At 45.4% G+C, this 18,862-nt stretch overlaps 1 protein-coding gene across 1 annotated transcript in view; it reads right to left on the bottom strand.

The window, feature by feature from the left end:
* The window catches only part of GUCY2F (guanylate cyclase 2F, retinal), a 48,329-nt gene extending 40,808 nt beyond the window's left edge, over positions 1–7,521 (bottom strand). The window contains exons 1-4 of the mRNA XM_009881258.1: positions 7,514–7,521; positions 5,786–6,465; positions 3,770–4,071; positions 1,645–1,999 (exon numbers count right to left, since the gene is read on the bottom strand). Of these exons, the coding sequence (XP_009879560.1) occupies positions 1,645–1,999; positions 3,770–4,071; positions 5,786–6,465; positions 7,514–7,521 (1,345 nt within the window). The remainder of the gene's footprint in view (positions 1–1,644; positions 2,000–3,769; positions 4,072–5,785; positions 6,466–7,513) is intronic.
* Between the last annotated feature and the right edge of the window lie 11,341 nt (positions 7,522–18,862).

The following is an 18,862-nucleotide window of genomic DNA, read 5'->3' as shown; positions in this document are numbered from 1 at the left end:
TACCTTCGTCTTATCCCCTATTCCTAATTTTTTATTTTTTTTTTTCCTGGTGAGCGTGCTCTCTGTCTGCGTATGACGTTTGTAAGCTTTGTGTCAACCTAACCAACAGGTAAGATAAGAAGTCCTGGAGCCTGCAACCCATGAGAGACCACAAGTTTGGAGACCAGCTGCTGCAGAGACTAGAGGGTTAGAGAGCTGGATATGGGGGAATTTCAGGTCTGGACCACCTACCAGAGGATGCATTTGTGTGCGTGCAGGAGCTGGGGTTATGAGATCTGGTAGCAAGCTTGGGGCCTGATTAAGTGGTACATAAGAACAGGATCAGGTTGTTTGTGTTGTCGCGTGTTTTGGCGATGCAGGTTGTGGGTAGTGGTGCCTGTACACACATTGCTTTCCTGTATGTGTTAGTGTGTCAGTGACTGGCTGTGTCTGCACTGTGTGTATGCATGGGTACTGGGAGCATCTGCTCAGCCCCGCTCCTGGTGGACCTCAAACTGGTCCATGCCCCATCCCTGGAGGTGTTCAAGGCCAGGTTGGACAGGGCTTTGAGCAACCTGGTCCAGTTGGAGGTGTCCCTGCCTATGGCAGGGGGGTTGGAAGTAGATGATCTTTAAGGTCCCTTCCAACCCAAACAGTTCTATGATTCCATGACTTGGGGTCAGGAAGGACATCAGCCTGGCAGCTTCACATCCAACCCCTGTCCAACCCCAACTCCATACTAAAGCCAGACTGAGGCTTGGCTTTAATTCTAGTCATAAATTCAGTCTCGGAAATATTAGTAATAATAATAAATTACTGCTTCACTGACAAATGCCTAGAGCTTTATGCTTTTGTAAAGGTGTGAACATAAAACCTGATCTCACTAAAAATCAGTGGGACTTTTCCATAGACTGCAATGGGATGCTAAATTGCTACGCCGTTTCTAGTGGCAGTGCAAAATTAGATATATAATAGCATTATATTTGTCTCTTCTATAGCTTGTCAGCTGCTGTAAGATCAGTATATCTCCAATTTCCATGGAGTGACACTGATTTAAACCAGCTATGGCTAAGCCAAGGGGAATGTTTTTCTCAGCTGCTGAATGAAATATTCCGTAGATGTGGTTAATTTTGTCTGTTTAAGTCATATCCTGGAGCAGCAGGAGCAAATGCTTGGTAGTATAAGTAAATATGTCAAGTGGAGGCTAAGTATCCTACCCCAAGTTTTTGGCTTCCCTGTGGACCTTAAAACTGCACCACAGTTGCCTCAAATTAAAAACAATAAGTAAAACCAGTGCCTAGTCTCACAAACCTGGGAAGCAGCACAGTCTACAGTAACTCAAATTATTTTGAGTAATGATTATCATCTTTCCTTGATGAGGTGAGGTCTGATGATCCTTAAAGCCGCATAACTAACCGGGGTTAACCAGGAGAGATGGTGAGAGCATCTGCTGTTGTGCAGCTCTCTTAGGCTGTCTTCAACGCAAATCCTCTTAGTGCCCTGTCCCTCAGGAGGACAGGGACACAGTGCTGGCTGGAGCCTCCAGCATTTATTGATTGCTATCAAAACAGGCAAACGTTGACTGTTAGACCTGGAAAACTCTTTCCAGCACATGACAGTGGCAAAACCTTATGCCATTTGACCCTGGTTTTTTGTCTTTCTTACCTCCAGTGCAGAGAACATCTGGGTCAAACCAACAGCTGGAGTCTGGCTTGGGCGGAGCTCCGCTGGGAAAGTGGATGGCCCAGTCCAGGGGCTTTACAGAGTCTGAAGACATGTCCAGCAAGTGGGTCGGGAAGAGCTGGTTCCCACGACCATCTGTGTCCAGTATCACATAGTTGCTCAGCCCCTTCCCACAGTTGTCTGTCTCTACCCGGTGACTAAATCCAGGGAAACTGAAGTTTTTTGTGTGCTCAGCTATGTTAGCTCCTGAGAGTCTGACTCCTTTCCTCCGAGTACTGTCTATAGCCATTGCCATGAAGTAAAAGGCATCATAGATTGTTCCAAAAAGTGGAGAAACCTAAAAATACAGGAGAAATTGAGGTCAGGATATACTGCTGCCAACCTGTGGTTTGAGATCTGTGGCAAAAGATGTTCCACGGGCTAAGCTGTAAACTCAAGAAGTGAGACACCTGCACGTTAAGGCTTACAGAGTAACGGGTTTGAAGAATCTTAGGTTGAAGGTAGCTCTGGAGCAACCCGATATATGTGTGACTTTGAATATCTGTCTTTTCTTATGGTTGCTTCCCAAAATACAATTTCAAAACACTTTTAAAACCATGTAAAACTGCTTTATCATGGGAAGAGTCAAGACTCTGAGCCTGATGTTCAGCCGGCATTTTATCATAGACTGCCTAAAGCACTCCGCTAAAATATCTTCCACAAATAGAAGATCAAAGCCAGAGGCCCACCTCCCTACCCAGGTAGGGAAAATGTCATGCCCAAAGGATGGGTTCTCTCTGGCAGAACATTGTTTATTCCTAAAATGTAAAAACCACAAAGCAGAGCCACAGCAAACTCGTTCTCTGGGGCACCAGAGCCTTTTCTCCATGCAGTGCTCCCATCTGTGCCAGAGATGACTTAGGAACCTGTAACTGTACCCTTCTCTAAAAACACCCATGGTGGCTTTTGCAATCACATGGTCATTCACAGTCGGTAGATTAAGAGAGATTATAGCCATACAGTCACGATAAAATGAGGTGTTCTACTGGGAGCCATAGAATTTGACATCTGGGTTGGGATTTGTGGACCAGATATAGACACTTACAATGAAGAACCGTACACTCATTATAGCCAACCTGGGCTCTCATTATAATGACGGGAAACAAATGGATGCTTTCAGAGCACAATTCATCTCCTCCTAAAGTAGACATCCATAAAGATCTGATAAATCATGCCTTAAAAGTACTTATAATTTTTTGAAAGATCATAGTGAAGATTAGTCAGCTGAATCCTTCATCTCCTCACCAGTATAGCAGATTCACCAGTTCTTCTTGCAATGTTTCCAAGGTCACAACTGACTTGGTTTTTTATAGGCTACTGGTGACATTTAGATAATTGTGCTGACAGACAGTAACTTTGACTATAGTGTTGAAAAGAATAATGCAACAATGATCCTAATAATTTCCCTCTAGAAGCATCCAGTATCCCGTTTGTCTGTTGCATCCTCCCAAATTCGCAGGCATGTGGGCATCTTATTCTGGTGCCTTAAAAACTTCACAGACTTTATCCACCTTAGGAGACACCTCTTCAGCTTGGGCCTACTGCAGTTAGCACATAGCAAATCGAATCTGAGACCCTCAGAGACAACTCCTTTCTCTTGAATTTAGATTAGATATTAGGAAGAAGTTCTTGACTGTGAGGGTGGTGAGCCCCTGGCGTAGGTTGCCCCGAGAAGCTGTGGCTGCCCCATCCCTGGAGGTGTTCAAGGCCAGGGTGGACGGGGCTTGGAGCAACCTGGGCTGGTGGGAGGTGTCCCTCGCCCAGGGCAGGGGGGTTGGGAACAGATGATCTTTAAAGTCCCTTCCAGCTCCAACCGTTCTATGGTTCTGTGATTCTCTGAATCCCCAGCATGGTTCTGCAGTGGAATTAACTGAGTTAGATTGCCAGACATTCAAGAGAAATATCCTTTCCAAATGGATGCAGACCACATTCAACTTTCACTATATTTTTATCAGTATAAAAGCACGCATTATGGGTTGTTTCTTGCCTGTACTTTCTCTATAGCTATTGCTTGTCCCATGTCTCCCGTTACCAGGTCCCAGAAAAGCCTGAAAGAAAGAATATTTACCTGGGTGACTTCCAAATCCCTGGTTATTTCACCACTTTCTTTAGCTTCCCTGAACGCATCATAGAAAGTCCTTTCTCCAGATGCCAGTGTGATAGTCAGCACAGCATCATATGCTTCCTGGAGCTTGCTGTCATTATCAAAGACATTGAATGAGTTGTTTTGGTAAGGAAGACTGTACAGTAAAGTGTCGTATGGAATGAAGACATATCTTCCATCTGCTAGTCCCATTTCCAGAGCTTTTTTGAGTAAGACGGCCTGTTCTTCTCCTCCAATAAGCACAGAGTGCATGCAGAGGAGTATAACTGAAATAAAAGGATTGCAATGTTGTTAATCCATGCAGGGTTTTCAACACAAAATAGCTCCCTCCCCCCAACGAAAGAGCTGCCTGAACTGCTGTATCAGATCAGACCCTAATAGTCCCCCACCAGTGTGACGTTCTGAGGAAGCTGGGAGCTACACTCATTTTATTCAACCTCTGGAGGTCTGCAACATCTAGCCAAGGAGGCTGTGAGCATTACCCATTCCTGGAGCCATACAGAAGGAGGAACAGAGAGAAATTTTGACAAAAGTGGGGCACAGACTAACATGATGGGAAGTCATGGTCATGTGCTGCCATCGGCTGAGAGTTGTGAGCTTTCCCTTTGCGTGCCCTGAGCTGAGAGAAATCACACAGGCGTTAGCAGTGCCCAAGCTCCACCCCTTCACCCTGCCACCATATATATGGATTTTATGTTGGACATTGCGTTGTGTTTCAACATCTTGTCCAGGCTTGGCCATCCTAGAGTCCATGTCTTTGCCTGCAAAATGTCATGGGGCCAATGTCCCTATGTCTGGTGAAGACATCTGAAATACCGGTGTATCTGTTTAACAGGCTTTCCACAGTGCTCACTGGCCCTTCATGAAAGGAAACACTCCTGATCTTTCATCCAAGACAGCACTTCAAAACTCAGTCAGCGAGAGGAGCAAAGTAGGGTGATGACGGGAAGGAAAGTTGCAAAGGAGACCTGTCTGCTACTAAACCAGGAGGGAGCAGGATCTCCAGAGCAGCTGTGGTCTCTCCTTAGGAGAAAAAATATCGTTGGCAAAGTAGAAGCTGAAGTGGACAAGAGCACTTTCTGGTTGCCAAATTACAGGAAAGAAATGGGTACTAGGCAGTGATTCATCCCATACTGTAGCAGAGAACTTAATCTGGTCAGATGAATCGGGTTTGAAGGGGAGCCGGTTCTCTCCGTTGATTATGAAAGCAGCCCATCATCTCTAACTCACATGAAGAGCTGTGATGGTCATGAGATGAACCAACCCAAGGTGGGTTTGGTCTCAAGCACAGATTTGAGCACTGATAAAACTCCAAGTTCAACAGCACTGTGCTACCTTCGTTAGTCTTTGGTATAAAGGTCAAAGTCTTGGCTAAAATGCATCCTCATCTCGATTCACAGTGCTGACTGCAGAGGTGTACATCCAGGATCAGAGCTCCATCACAGACTTCCTAACAAGGCCCTGAATCAGAAAAACGGGACTTTCCCCCCACATTTTCTCAAGAGAAAAAAAAACTTCTTTACTATGTGCTGTACATCAACAAAGGCCCTTCCACTGCTTTAGTATGTGGTGTGTAACACTGGATTTCACTTCTGATACCTTCACTGAACACAGGTAGCAAGGACACAGCATCAAAGCATGAGATTTTTGATAATCTATAATCCAAAACACCATAAATATAAAACCTTGTATAAACACCTGTTTACACTTGACAGGGTCAAGCACAGACACCCATCTACTAAACACTGTTTTTTCAGAGAAGCTGTACCCAATCTTTCATGTTGTAGAAGACAATTTTGCCTTATCTCCATCACATACAAAATGTCCAGCATTCTTTTATGTGAAGACCTGGCTCCATTAGGGTTAGATATAAAATTCTGCTTGACTTCAATAATTTCAAAATTTCATTCTTTAAGCTACACCCAATGCAGTGCTGCCCTGGAGAAAATAAAAAGAAGGAATGAGACTCAAGGCACTTACTTCTAATGCCGACAACTTCTTTAATCTCATTCCAGGTGTCTTCAGGGCCTTTTTCGCCTTTACGCACAGATGTAACAATGCCTACAGGAAGCCCTTGGTTCCTGAGTGCACTCGCTAACTTGTTGGCTGTGTCCATCCAAATATCCTCGTTGGAAGCAATAATGCCAACATGAGCCCAGTTAAAATATTTCATTATTGTAAACAAAACTCGGGTTGGAGAGGGCAGGGTCCTTGCAAATGTAGGGTGATGGATGGTGGATTCCAGTTTATAATTGATGCACATCCATGAGAAGATGGCTTTATTCCAGTTTTCCCCTAAAAGTGTAGCCACCTCACAGAAGCCAGGGTTCAGAGGGCCTATGAAAGCTGAGGAAAGCTTTCCAAAGTTAATGAATCTAACCAGAGCTCTTGATGTCTCACATTCTTCTTGCAGGACCACATAATCCAGCCGGTGGCCAAGATCTAGTGAAGGATCTTTGCTTATTCTTCCCACTGCTAACCTGGCAGCCACGTGGGGAAAGGCTTTGGAAAAGAAGGGGTCACAGTTCCAGGGTCCAAGCAGTCCAATTTTAAAAACAGAACAATGTGCTGGAGAGGAAAGTAGAATTATTCCCAACAGCAGCCACCAGAGAGCCTGGAAATATGTCTTGAATGAATTTCCAGTGTTGAACTGATGCAATCTGATGTGCCTCAACAGCACCCAGAACAAGCTCTTAGGACACAGTAGGAGAAATGACATTGTTTTACAGGTGGGAGGATCTGCGCCGAGTTCTTCAGGAAGCCAGGCAGTGCATTACCAGCAGCTGGAAGAAAAGTAGATTACATTTGCCTTCCTGGATACGTATTTGTTCCGTGCGTGCAGATACAGCTGAGTCAGCCCAAATTATGCAACAGTTCTCAAGGTGCAAGTCTATGAGGTGCCAAAACCCCACGCAGACACGTGGACATGCACCACACAAGCCACCGCACCACACAAACAAGCGTCCAACCGGTGTCAGTTAGACGTACCATAGGCCTTAAATGCACACTTGTATAACCATTTTAAAATGCTTTGCGATATATCCTGAAACCAGACAGTGAAGAGTGAGTCTGCTTTGTTTGCAGCAGGAAACACAACCTACGGATACACTATGTTTTGGGTTCTTCGGAAGCGTAATTCCCAAATCACCCAGACAAACACACATAGAAGAAAATAAAAAGGTGAAACCCACTAAACCAGAAACTTTTGCCAATCCAAAATTCTGAGTGAGTTTTGAATATGAATCAGAGCCCCCACAAACATAAACACACACACACAAATAAACCCATATATACATATACTCAGAGATACATATGTATGTGCATATGATTTAAAAACTTTCTGAAAAGGTTTTTCAAGGACAACTCATGGCTGAGTCTCTTAAACGTGGCAAAATGAAAGGTGGATAAACAGGTAATCACAAAATGAGGGAAAAGGAGGATTATGATTTGAATTTAGATAAAGAACTGTTAAATAACTGTCAGGGTAAAAGCTTTGTGTTCACTCTTGGCTTAGAATATTCTTAGTTAAAGACCAGGAGCCACAAGTTTTTTTGGGCAATAACAACCTCACCCTTCAAAGCCGGGCACAGAAATCGCAAACCCACAACAGTCTCCCCGCCATCTGCAGTGTCACCCCGTGGCTTAGAAAATTTGCTGATCCAGGCAGGTTTGTCCTCTAAAAATAGCAGGCCCCTTACACCAGCTTACCTGTTCATCACCGGAAAAGTATTTTTATCCTGGATCCTGAGCCACCGAGACATGCAATGCAGAGCACCGCAATGCAGCGTGTGCTGTAAATGCACCCGCAGGTTCTCTAGCCTGATGGAGAGAGACCTCCAGAAGGAACCACCCACCAGCGGAGCAGCTTCTCACCGGTGGCAGTGGCTATCCTTGAACGTGGGTCCCGCCTCAAGGATAAGCGATGCATGGTCAGCCTCCCCGGCAAGTGCGCATGGGTGCCCACCTCCTTCAACTTCTTTCTTTCATGGGCCACTCCAGCTGGGTAGGTGCTCTGGGACCCTCCACACAGTGTCAAAAGTTTCCTATATCCATTTTGGTGAGGGCCATCCTTCTCCTCCAGGGTTTCATGGCTTGGGGTACATCCTCCCAAGCCCTTAGTTCTTCGATGAAGGTCTTGCAGAGCTCCAAGGCTGCCTCACTCTGAACTGCCTCAGTGCACAGACGTACTCATATCTAACTTAGTAATTGTAGGGATGGCATCTTAAAGCTCTGCCCTTGGATTAGTAGGATTTAGCTGCTGGGATCTGCCCCTGCAGAACAGCTCCTTAAGTCTCTCTGCACCGCAGCAGGGATAGCTCCTCTTCTGCCCCGTAAGCAGCAGAGACAAGAGCTATTTTAGGTTTGGGGTAAGCAGAATATTTGATTTCGGGCTTTACCATCCTGCTGATGTGTTACGTTCCCTTTTTCCCTGTTCCTTTCTTGTACCCATCATGACACACACAGAGCTTTTTACACTTGCATCAAAGTCTTCCTGGTTATTTCTCTGGGTCCTTCAGATACCTCCCTACAACTCAGCCTCTCCACACTCCCAGATACATTCCTTCCCCAGTGGACCAGACAATAAAAATGTCATCCTGGCAAGACCTCGATTGTCTCCACACCTGTCCTAGCTAAGAAGCCCTTTGCAATAATTTAGCTGAGGCCACAGGACCAGTGCTTGTGGTCTAGAAGGAATCATTTGTAATTCAACCTTTTAGCAGTACTAACTTCAAATACATCATATAAATTATACACATCTCATTGGTGCGTGATCAGGAGCAGTTCTTCATGACTAATGACTGAGGGAAGCCGCAAGGTCTCTCAGATGCAGTGGGCAGAGCAGCTCTCACCATTCATTTCATTAATTTCCCCCCATTCATTGACTTCCTTGCACGGCCCAGATCCAGCAAGGTTCCTGGACACGTGCTTCATTGAAGACTGGTACAGCTCAAGATAGTTACCAGGAATTACCAAATAGCTTCGCATTTGGAAAGACATGCTAACGTCAAGCCTAAACTCAGAGCATTGCATTGTATGCTGCTAGTGCATAAGGTTTTGACACGAGGTTTTAATCAAAGCAGGAAATTAAATAAAGTTTTTGCAGCTACAGTCTGATTTTTTTGAACTAAGCTTAAAAGTTTTATTTCTCCATATAAAAATATACCAACATCTCTATCCATATATCATACGCTCACTGCTATCTCATTTCTTTTGGTATAGCCAAGGGTGCTGCAGAGTTTAATTCCAGTCAGGGTCAGCAGTCTCAAAGTCTCCTGGAATAGCTGCAAAACTCCAGTGACTCACTTCTAGGGGATGTTTATAACATTAAAACCTCTTGTGTTGAAAACAATGTGGGTTAGGCGCCAAACAATGAAAGATGAAAAAACAATCAACTTGGAGGTCTATTTATTAGCGTAATTACTCTGTCCCTTAACGATTCATATTTTTCCATAGCCAAATGGGTTGAAACCTTTATCACTTTCTCCCTTTTCTTCTGCTTCTTCCTTGCCAGTGAAAGAAAAGACCCTCTTGCTATGGTGTAATAACAGTGGCAAGAATCCACGTTCCATAGGAAACACTGGTTATCCCAAATATCTCTGCCATGGCTGTCCCATGCTTAGGGTATCCAGGACTAGGGATAGCACTCCTACTTTTGCAGACCAAGCTCAGGTCCTGGCACTGCCTGATTTGCCTCATTAATAAACAAGCAAGGCAAATCAAGCAGCTGAGGAAAAAAAAAAAAAAAAGTGTTATTAAGGTAACAAATTCAGGTGACAAATTTAGTGGTCTTCTACAACAGGGTTACAGCATTGGTGGACAAGGGAAGAGCAACTCACATCATCTACCTGGACTTGTGCAAAGCATTTGACCCTGTCCTGCACAACATCCTTGTCTAAATTGGAGAGACATGGTTTTGATGGATGGACCACTAGGTGGGTAAGGAATTGGCTGGATGGTCGCACTCAAAGAGTTGTGGTTAATAGCTCGATGTCCAAGTGGCAAGCAGTGATGAGTGGCGTTCCTCAAGGGTTGTTACTGGGACCGGTGCTGTTTAACATCTTTTTTGGCAACATTGATAGTGGCATTGAGTGCACCCTCAGCAAGTTTGCTGGTGACACCAAGCTGTGTGGAATGGTCGACACGCTGGAAGGGAGGGATGTCATCCAGAGGGACCTGGACAGGCTGGAGAGGTGGGCCCACGCAAACTTCATGAAGTTCATGAAGTTCAACAAGGCCAAGTGCAGAGAAATGGAGAAAAGAAGGCTCTAAGGAGACCTTATTGCAGACTTCCAGTCCCTAAGGGAGCTACAGGAAAGCTGAGGAGGGACTCTTGATCAGGGAGTGCAGCGACAGGACAAGGGGGAACGGTTTTGAAATGAAAGAGGGGAGATCGAGATTAGGTATTGGGAAGAAATTCTTGACTGTGAGGATGGTGAGCCCCTGGCCCAGGTTGCCCAGAGAAGCTGTGGCTGCCCCAACCCTGCAGATGTTCAAGGCCAGGTTGGATGAGGCTCTGAGCAACCTGGTCTGGTGGGAGGTGTCCCTGCCCATGGCAGTGGAGGGTGGAACGAGATGATCTTTAACATCTGCCAACCCAAAGCATTCTATGATTCTATGAATTCATCTAGCTAGAATTAATATTAAAGTTTAAAACCTTGTGTTTACCTCCAAACCTTGCTTTTTTCTCACATCTTATGCTCATCATTACTGCAACAACCACATCACAGAGCAAGGACTTCTTTGTAATGCTGTGCTATTTGGCACCATCAGATCAATTCCCAACACTCTTCCGTACTCACTGAAGTGAGTGAGAGATGTGCGCATTCATACTGCCGTAACATTTCCCACGGGAAGGTTCAGCCACAGCTGTATCGCTTTGCTTTAAATTTTTAGAGCAGAAGAGGGTGCTCTAATCTCTCGCTCAGACCTCCCACATCAGCCTGGCCAAACAGCCTCCCAGGAGCTGCTGCTGCTCTCAGCTCTTCAAGCGTCCTGGAAATAACATGTATTTTGTAATGAATGATACCGGAAGGTACCACTGAATAAAGCGGATTTCTCTGGAAACCCTCTGCAACCAGCAGAGAGAGACGGGGAAGAGGCTTGGCTCCTGTTCTGAATCTCCCTTCAGAAAAGTCTCATATCTCCACTGATTATAGAGAAAATCGAGGGGGAGCAGCATGGCAATGCTCACGTTAGCCATTCTTCACGTCCTCTGAGCCTTAATTAAAAGCTCCAGCCTTAGAGGATCTACCAGGTTCCCACGTCTATTATTCCAACTGTTAATTACCCTCAACATTAAAAATACCCACTTAACGTCTAGTGCGTCTGGCTTCAGCTGCCTGCAACCGGCTCTCACTCTGCCTTTGCCTGTGAAACAAAAAACCAGGAAGCACAATAAATATCACCTCCCTGTAGACATTTGCACACCATAATTAGCTCACATCCTAGTCATCCTCTGAGCAAAATAAACAAACAGCTCCTGAAGGCTTTTGCCACAGAGCATGCTTTCACGATTGCAACGCTCTTTTGACATTCATTTTTAATTTGCCTTCTCTTTGCTAAATTAAAAACAGTATCCATTAGCGAGCCTCACTCCTAAATGCTGAATATAGAGGTGGTGGAAACTTTTATCACCTATTCGACTTTTCTGCACTTTAATTCCATAGCTCAGATGAACACAGCTGCAGCACCACTGTTTTCAAGACCATCTCTGCTTTCCTATGCAAACATCTGCCTTGGAAGTGTGGTAGGAATTGGAATTCGTTGCTCCCAGATGTATACAAACCTGTCTGGTTTTAGTTTAGCAGATACTTTTCAAATACGTCCATTTGACAAGAGGTCCAGACCAATCCACAAGTTTTATGAGTAATATTTTTTCTGTTTCTCCCACATAATGTGATACAGTTATTGAACAGCACTGGAAAAAATGAGATCCCAGAGGCTCCACCTGAAAACGCTACCAAAGGAGGCTCCTCATCTACTATTTTATTTCAAAATGTCAATTAATCATTTTTTTATTTCTTTATGACACAGGCACACTGACTCTGCAGCACTAATTTTCTCTCTCAGTATCACCTTTCAGTAGGATGACGACTTGTAGGGGTTTAAGAAGACAAAGTCATCACTTGACTTTACATGCCAGACTTGTGACTCGATCACAAAAATTATGTTAAGACAGACTGACAAGATTTATTATCACTCCAGCCTCACTGCCTGGCATTAGTTAACCTCCATCCTTTAGTTCTTTACAGGTTCCTCTCCAATTTGTCCTTTCCATGACTTTGAGTAAGCTTGATGTCAACCCAGTCTGACATCAGTTTCTTGGCCATGCAGCACGGGAAGGGTTTGATGTCCCATGGTTTTGCTGGGGCTGGTTTTTGGGGGGAGAGAGCGTCCTCCTGCGCCATATTATCCAGTTTTCAAGTTGCAGTCCAGCACGTGGAATCCCTTTTTCTCCAGATTATCTGCTTTGCATCAGAGCAGCTATATGTCATCCCTGAAGAGTCCTGTAGAGTCAGGTTCAAGTGGGTCTCCAAATGGCTAGATTTATTTGTTTTTCTTGGATTTTGCAGGCTGAGAGACCTGAAGTCTCTGGCACTGGCATTGGTGGAACATATGACGTTGCAGGTAGTTTGGCTAGTCAATATTAGAGCTGGCAGGAAACAGTCTCATAACACCAGATGAGGTATTTATATGTGTATTTATTTAGGCATCAAAACCTGAGTGTTTAATTTGACAGCCTCATCCCCAGAAGCTCATTATATAGCAACACATAGAGAAACGCTCCTCTTCCAGGGGACATTTCCAAACCTCTCAGAATCCAGCTATGATTCAACCTAAGAAGTGGCTACTGTTCATCATTTTCTTTACATGAGGCTTAGCGAGACTGGACTTTTAATAAGCAAGTTAAAGCCAAGTACTGAAGGAGATGGAGTGTCTCATGTGGTGTTAACTGAAAAAGCCCTTGCCCAATGTCTAGAATATTTTTGTTGTAAAATGTCAGATTCAAAAAAAAACTTCAGACATGTCTGGATCTATGTCTGGAGACCTTAGAAATTGTCTTATCTGGGAATAAAGATATCAAGCAGGTCTGTCTCATAGGCAGGGAAGCTGAAAGCAGATGAGTGCTAGATAGACGCTTTGCAAGTCTGGCCCACACGGAGAAGCCTGGAAACCAGCCACAGCAGCTCAGTGACAATGACATTTTCATTGTTGGCCTTAAAAAAAAAAACTGAGGGCAACATCAAACCCACCCAGCACTTGCACAGTTCAGAAATCTTGTAGTTCCTTGGATATTTAAAAAATAAATCGCTTCAAGGCAGTGGGGCCAAAAAAAAAAAAAAAAAAAAGGAAAAGAAAATCACACTAAATCTTCTGGCAGGCAAAGAATGATGGGTTTTGGCCAACCCTGTTCTTGGTGAATGGTAACAAGACTTCCAAATGCGTCAATGGACTCATGAATGGCTGGCTGACGTTTTGCATGATGACTTACCCTATGCTATGTTGCAAACTTTCCCGTAACCGCATAACCTCACTGGAGCATTCGTCAGATCCTGCCAGATCTGATAAATGCCATTTATCACTAAAATAAAGCTTGAACATGACACTGAGTTGCGTTTCCTTTACACCAAGGCTTTACAAGCCCCATGGAAGAAATAATCCCAGAACATCTTCTGTCCCAATAGGTCTCTCCTAGCCTCTGGCATCTTTGGCAGCTTGTAGAAAATAGCCAGTTTTACAACCTTATCTAAACATCTGAGCTTTCAAATGTTCGCTGGAGAGACTTTAACTTGGATACTGAACCACAGCCCAGGCTATACATACAGTACTGATGCTATATCTTCCTCCAGCTCTCACCTTGCCTATCACCACATATACCTTTGTCCCCTGTTATCAGGCCAATATTTGGTGGTAGAACAGCATCATTAGCACCATTTAAAGGTTTAGAAACTGAGGACACACAAAGTTTAGCTATCACCTAGCCTATGATGCACAGGAAATGCAGGTACTAGACCCAAAGCTTGGTGTTCTTTTTTGTGGGGGATGAAACAAGACCCAAGAGGTATGTTGCCTCTGTTATAACTGTAGACTTCTATCACGTAGGACTTAGGCCAGCATTTTCAAGGCAAGGTCTCTGCACGACCTGCCAGATGTTACAAAGAAGTTCATACAGGAGCAAGGAAAGAAAACACCGCAGGCTCTGAGCTGCATGTCCATGCAGCCCTAAATCACTTCTCTGACAACATCTGGGCTCCCTGACACCCACCTTCTACTGCATAAGAGCTTTCCTGTCGCAACATGCTTTTATTAATTTACCAGTAGCATACGCAATAGTTTCTTACATACCCATGTTCTAACACCATTTCACCCATAATGAGGAGATACAGAAAATAAATAAATAAATAAATAAATGAATTAATTAATATGGAGCATGAGTTTGGTATGAACTTTCCTGGATAGATGGAAGGTCTTACCAGGCAGCAGCAACCTGCTGGTTTCATCTCTCCTGCTTCAGTTATATATATATATATATATATATATATGAATACAGTGTTTGGCCGCTGCTTCAGGCTGCAGCGGGGCAGCAGAGTCACCGCCTGGCTGCAGCCCTGCCTTGCTGACACCCTGCAAAGCCCTCTCCCATGGAAAGCCCATGGTCTGCCCCAGCCCTCCCACTAATCCCCTCTGTGCCCACAGGGTTGGGCAAGTGCCTGCTCATTTTCCTGGTAATTAACTGGCCGTATTAGAGACTGGCAAAAAAACTGATCTGTAGGAATTTCTACTGGCTTTTTCTTAAAAAAAAAACCCTGTATTTAAAGCCTTTCTGAGGGCCCTCTCTGAAGGAAATATTTTCATTTCACTTCATTTCCAGAGCCTGCACAAAACTGAAGGAGGGTCAATGTACCCAGTTGCAGAGGACGCCTACTCTTTAGTGCTCTTTAATTGTCATTCATAAAGGCAACCCTTGAGATGTCTATTTCCAAGGGACACTCGAACCACACAGACTGTTGTGGATGGTTATTTCGTAGTGCTGCTCAAACTCAGTTAACCCGGTGAGAGTGTCACATCTGTTAAACGCATGCTTTACCTCTTCAGTAAAGATAAGACCAGAGATAACTGAGCAAAACATCCCCAATGTCTCTTTTCTTTCCCTCCTACGGGTATAGAAACAATCAGTCCTAACTGCTACCCAGCCATCAAATAACCAGCAATACCTGCGATTCAACTAACCAGAGAAGAGGGGGAAAATGAAAATAATTAATTGCTCTTATTTATTTTCATGCCAACCATATGATTTCTTTTTTTTTTTTTTCCCTTTACGGAATTATAATTTAATGTAGACCTTGACAGAAGCAAGACAAAGGATAAATCCCGGTGTAAACACTGCCGTATTTCAAACCTGGAGTCTGCAGGAGTCCCAAACAAGCCCCCAGATATTAATCCCTTCATCTGAAACACGCACATCCAGGCTAAGACCTCGCTAAGTCCCCATTATCTGTTGCTGCACAGCATGGTACACTACAGCAGGGCAAGTGCAGCATGCCCTCGGAGAGAGGGGGAAAAAACAGATCAAAACTACCCGTGAAAATAAGCACTGACCCAGAAGACAGCCTGGCATTTTTAAATAGCAGCAGTTCATTGTGCCCTGGCACAGCTTACAATCATAGAATCATAGAATCATCTAGGTTGGAAGGGACCTTTAAGATCATCGAGTCCAACAGTCCCCCTAACACTGCCAAAACCACCACTAAACCACGTCCCTCAGCACCACATCTACATGTCTTTTAAATACCTCCAGGGATGGTGACTCCGCCACTTCCCTGGGCAGCCTGTGCCAGTGCTTGATAACCCTTTCAGTGAAGAAATTTTTCCTAATATCCAATTTAAACCTCCCCTGGCACAACTTGACGCCATTTCCTCTTGTCCCATCGCCTGTTCCTTGGGAGAAGAGACCGACCCCCCTCACTCCAACCGCCTTTCAGGGAGCTGTAGAGAGCGAGAAGGTCTCCCCTCAGCCTCCTCTTCTCCAGGCTGAACCCCCCCATTCCCCGCAGCCACTCCTCATGAGACGTGTGCTCCAGACCTCTCACCAGGTCCGTTGCCCTTCTCTGGACACACTCCAACACCTCAATGTCTTTCTTGTCGTGAGGGGCCCAAAACTGAACACAGTACGTGCGGTGGAGCCTCACCAGTGCCGAGTACAAGGGGACAATCACTGCCTTTGTCCTGCTGGCCACACTGTTCCTGGCATCACTGCAGTTTGTGGAGCAATTTATTTCAGCTGGGAGGAACAGAGGAAGAGTCTCAAGAGCTGCAGCTCAGCTCTTCTGGTGCCCGTTTAAGGGAATTGATAATATCTTTGTCTTTTGGGTGTGAAAGTGTCTCTGCTGATTAAAATTCTCTGAAGACCTACATCTCTTAAGCTGATAATGATAAGCCTCTCAGGCTGACTGCGTGTTGCTCTGTTACCTCCAGTGCTGCTGTGGATGGGTAGCAGACAGAAGGCGAGGGTGCTCACTGCCGAGAGCTCTGCAAGCCAGAATGGAAATCTTGGATGCTCAGAGCCACAGGGGAAAAAGGCAAGAGCAACAGTCAGGTCTGGGGAAGCAGCAAATCTGCTGCCCTAGGAACCACCTGGCTTGCCTATGGGGATCTGCAGATCTCTCTGCAGGGAGATGTATCAGAGGGGGGTCAGGAAAGCCCTTTCCTAAACTGTCCTTGGCTCTGATGGGCTGGCCCTGACTTTCCATGGTTGCAGCTTCATTGGCCATTGCTCCTCATGGGAGACCAAGTAGTCCCACATCTGATCTGAGCCCAGACTCCAACCCTGGCCAGGACAGTTCTCATTTAACCATTCAAATAGATGCTAGAGTGTCTCTGTGAGGCTTGCAGTTCTCAAAGGCAGGTAAAACAGAGAGGTCTGGTGAGAAACCACTTCCCGAGGTCCTAGGACTGTCTCCTTCTCAGCTGGATTTAGTAGGGGCAAGGCAGTGGGGAGGGCAGCTTGCCTTTTCCTATGAGCACTGCTGGCTTCGTGCTGTGGAAAATAGACATAGTCGTTGCCTCCTTTCTTCTATCACTCTACCTCCTGCATCTGTCTCTAAGGCAGACCATGCAGTCTTATACAATAAGATGCTGGAGCCTGGATTACCTTTCCCTGAGTTCTAAAGAGCATGAAATGCTCCCCAAGCCTGTATCTTGATCAGCATCACTGTCAGTGACTAAAATACCAAATAGATAATGCAGCAGGTGCAGCCAAGAGCTTTAACTTCTGTTTCTTCCCTAAGACTGTAGATACATGTGCAAGCCATGTATTGACCCATATTGAGTATTTTCCACTGTTTTTCCTGAGCACTAGACTGTTGAGATGAGGACCTGCCAAAAGATTTCATATCTGGCTGACTGGCAGGGAGGATCTCAAGGAGTCGTGTGAATATGCAGTCAGGTATTCAGCTGATGGAGTGAAGATGCTCTTCCACAGCCCTATCAAACTCTGGTTCTGGTCCTATCCCAACCTCTGAGCATTATCCTTTGAGCGGAAAGGCCAAGGAGGAGTTCTCCTGGGCTGGGAGGAACCTCAATACAGTAAAGTATGTAAGGATATGCATAACTGTAAGAATCAACATTTTGCACATTATCTCAGCTCCATGTATTGGAGTTGGGCTGGAAAAGGCTCCAGCTGTCTTCCTGGGGTTTTCTGGTGGCTGTTCTAGTTTATGAAAGCTCCTGTGCCATGAGATGCAACAGAGATGGGTATGTGGGTAACGTCCAAGTTCTTCACAGTATAGCAAGGCAGGTCCAAAGAGGTGGAGGGTGCTCCTGGGAGAACTGGTTTCAGGGTTTCCTTCTTCATCACAGGCTTTTTGTAAGACTGTAGGCAAATCATTTCACCCCCACAGCAAAGATAAGAAGCGTGGCTGCAAGACTTTAAAAGGGGAGATATGAGTCAGTCTTGAGCAAACTATCATGTACCAATTAACAGGCTCTTCTTCCCATCCATCATCTGCGTTTCTTCTTCCTCCTTGTGTTCACCACCCTCTCACCACCATGGGCAGAAGAACACCCACATGAAATTTCCTGGTCCTGCTGCCATCTGGCTGCTTTGCCAAAGCCCTGACACCGGGGAAGTTAGAGCAAACCCAGCATGTCTATGCCTTGCGGTGAGCAGTCCTACATGCTTCTGCAGTCCACAGCCCCCAGCCAGGGGCATGTCACACGTTGGACCTTCCCTTTCATCTCAGCTGGCCTCAAGCAGCACAGCAGGTGCCCAAAGTGGCTCTGACACTGGGGGGCTTATTTGTCTTCCCTCTGCCTTGGTTCTTCAAGGAGAAGATCAAAACAACCTGACATCTGGTTGCAGTTTACTGCCGTGCTGGCTTATGTCATGTCTTTCTTCCACAGTCTTTATTTTCTTTATTAATCACCTCTGAGCCAACAGAGCTGACACATGCTCTGCTCATGCCCTGCGTAGCCCACGAGAGAGCGCTCCCTCGCTGGTAGACCACATGCTTTTCCAACTGGTTAAGCTGGAATACAACTCAGCTGGGGTAGCTTGGTCCCTGGGCTGCCCTCTCATCCCCCACTCGAGCCCAAATCCCACTGAAGTCAGCTGCCTGGGAAGCAGACACCATGGTCAGTCAGAGGGGTGTGGGTTTTTTGCAGGAAAGAGATTTCTGCAGGACACAAGCACTTACAAGCAAGACAGGAGAGCACCACAAGGGAGGGGGTTTCTCTTCTCCCAGCCGCACATTTTACCGAGTGCAAGCGTGATTTGCCAGTTCGTCACCCAGACTAAACTGTCACCAGCAAGATTTTGATCCTTAGAGCAAGCTGAAATCAGAACCGGTAAAATATATTTCACTTCCCTCAGTCTTTCTTTGCATATTCGGGGACCTCCAGTCTGAAAGAGCCTCGGTTGTTCCGCTAAGCCGCTGAGCACGGTTTGTTTCTCCAATTAAGCAGCGAGCTGCTCTGGAGAGAAGAGTGGCGAGCCTCTCTCAACTCTCATTTTAATTAAGCTTCCCTCGTGGCGAATGTCTGAGGATGACAGACAGT

Source organism: Charadrius vociferus, unplaced genomic scaffold, assembly GCF_000708025.1.
Source record: "Charadrius vociferus isolate BGI_N301 unplaced genomic scaffold, ASM70802v2 scaffold1, whole genome shotgun sequence".
Classification (NCBI taxonomy): domain Eukaryota; kingdom Metazoa; phylum Chordata; class Aves; order Charadriiformes; family Charadriidae; genus Charadrius; species Charadrius vociferus.
This window is presented reverse-complemented; position numbering and strand designations above follow the sequence as displayed.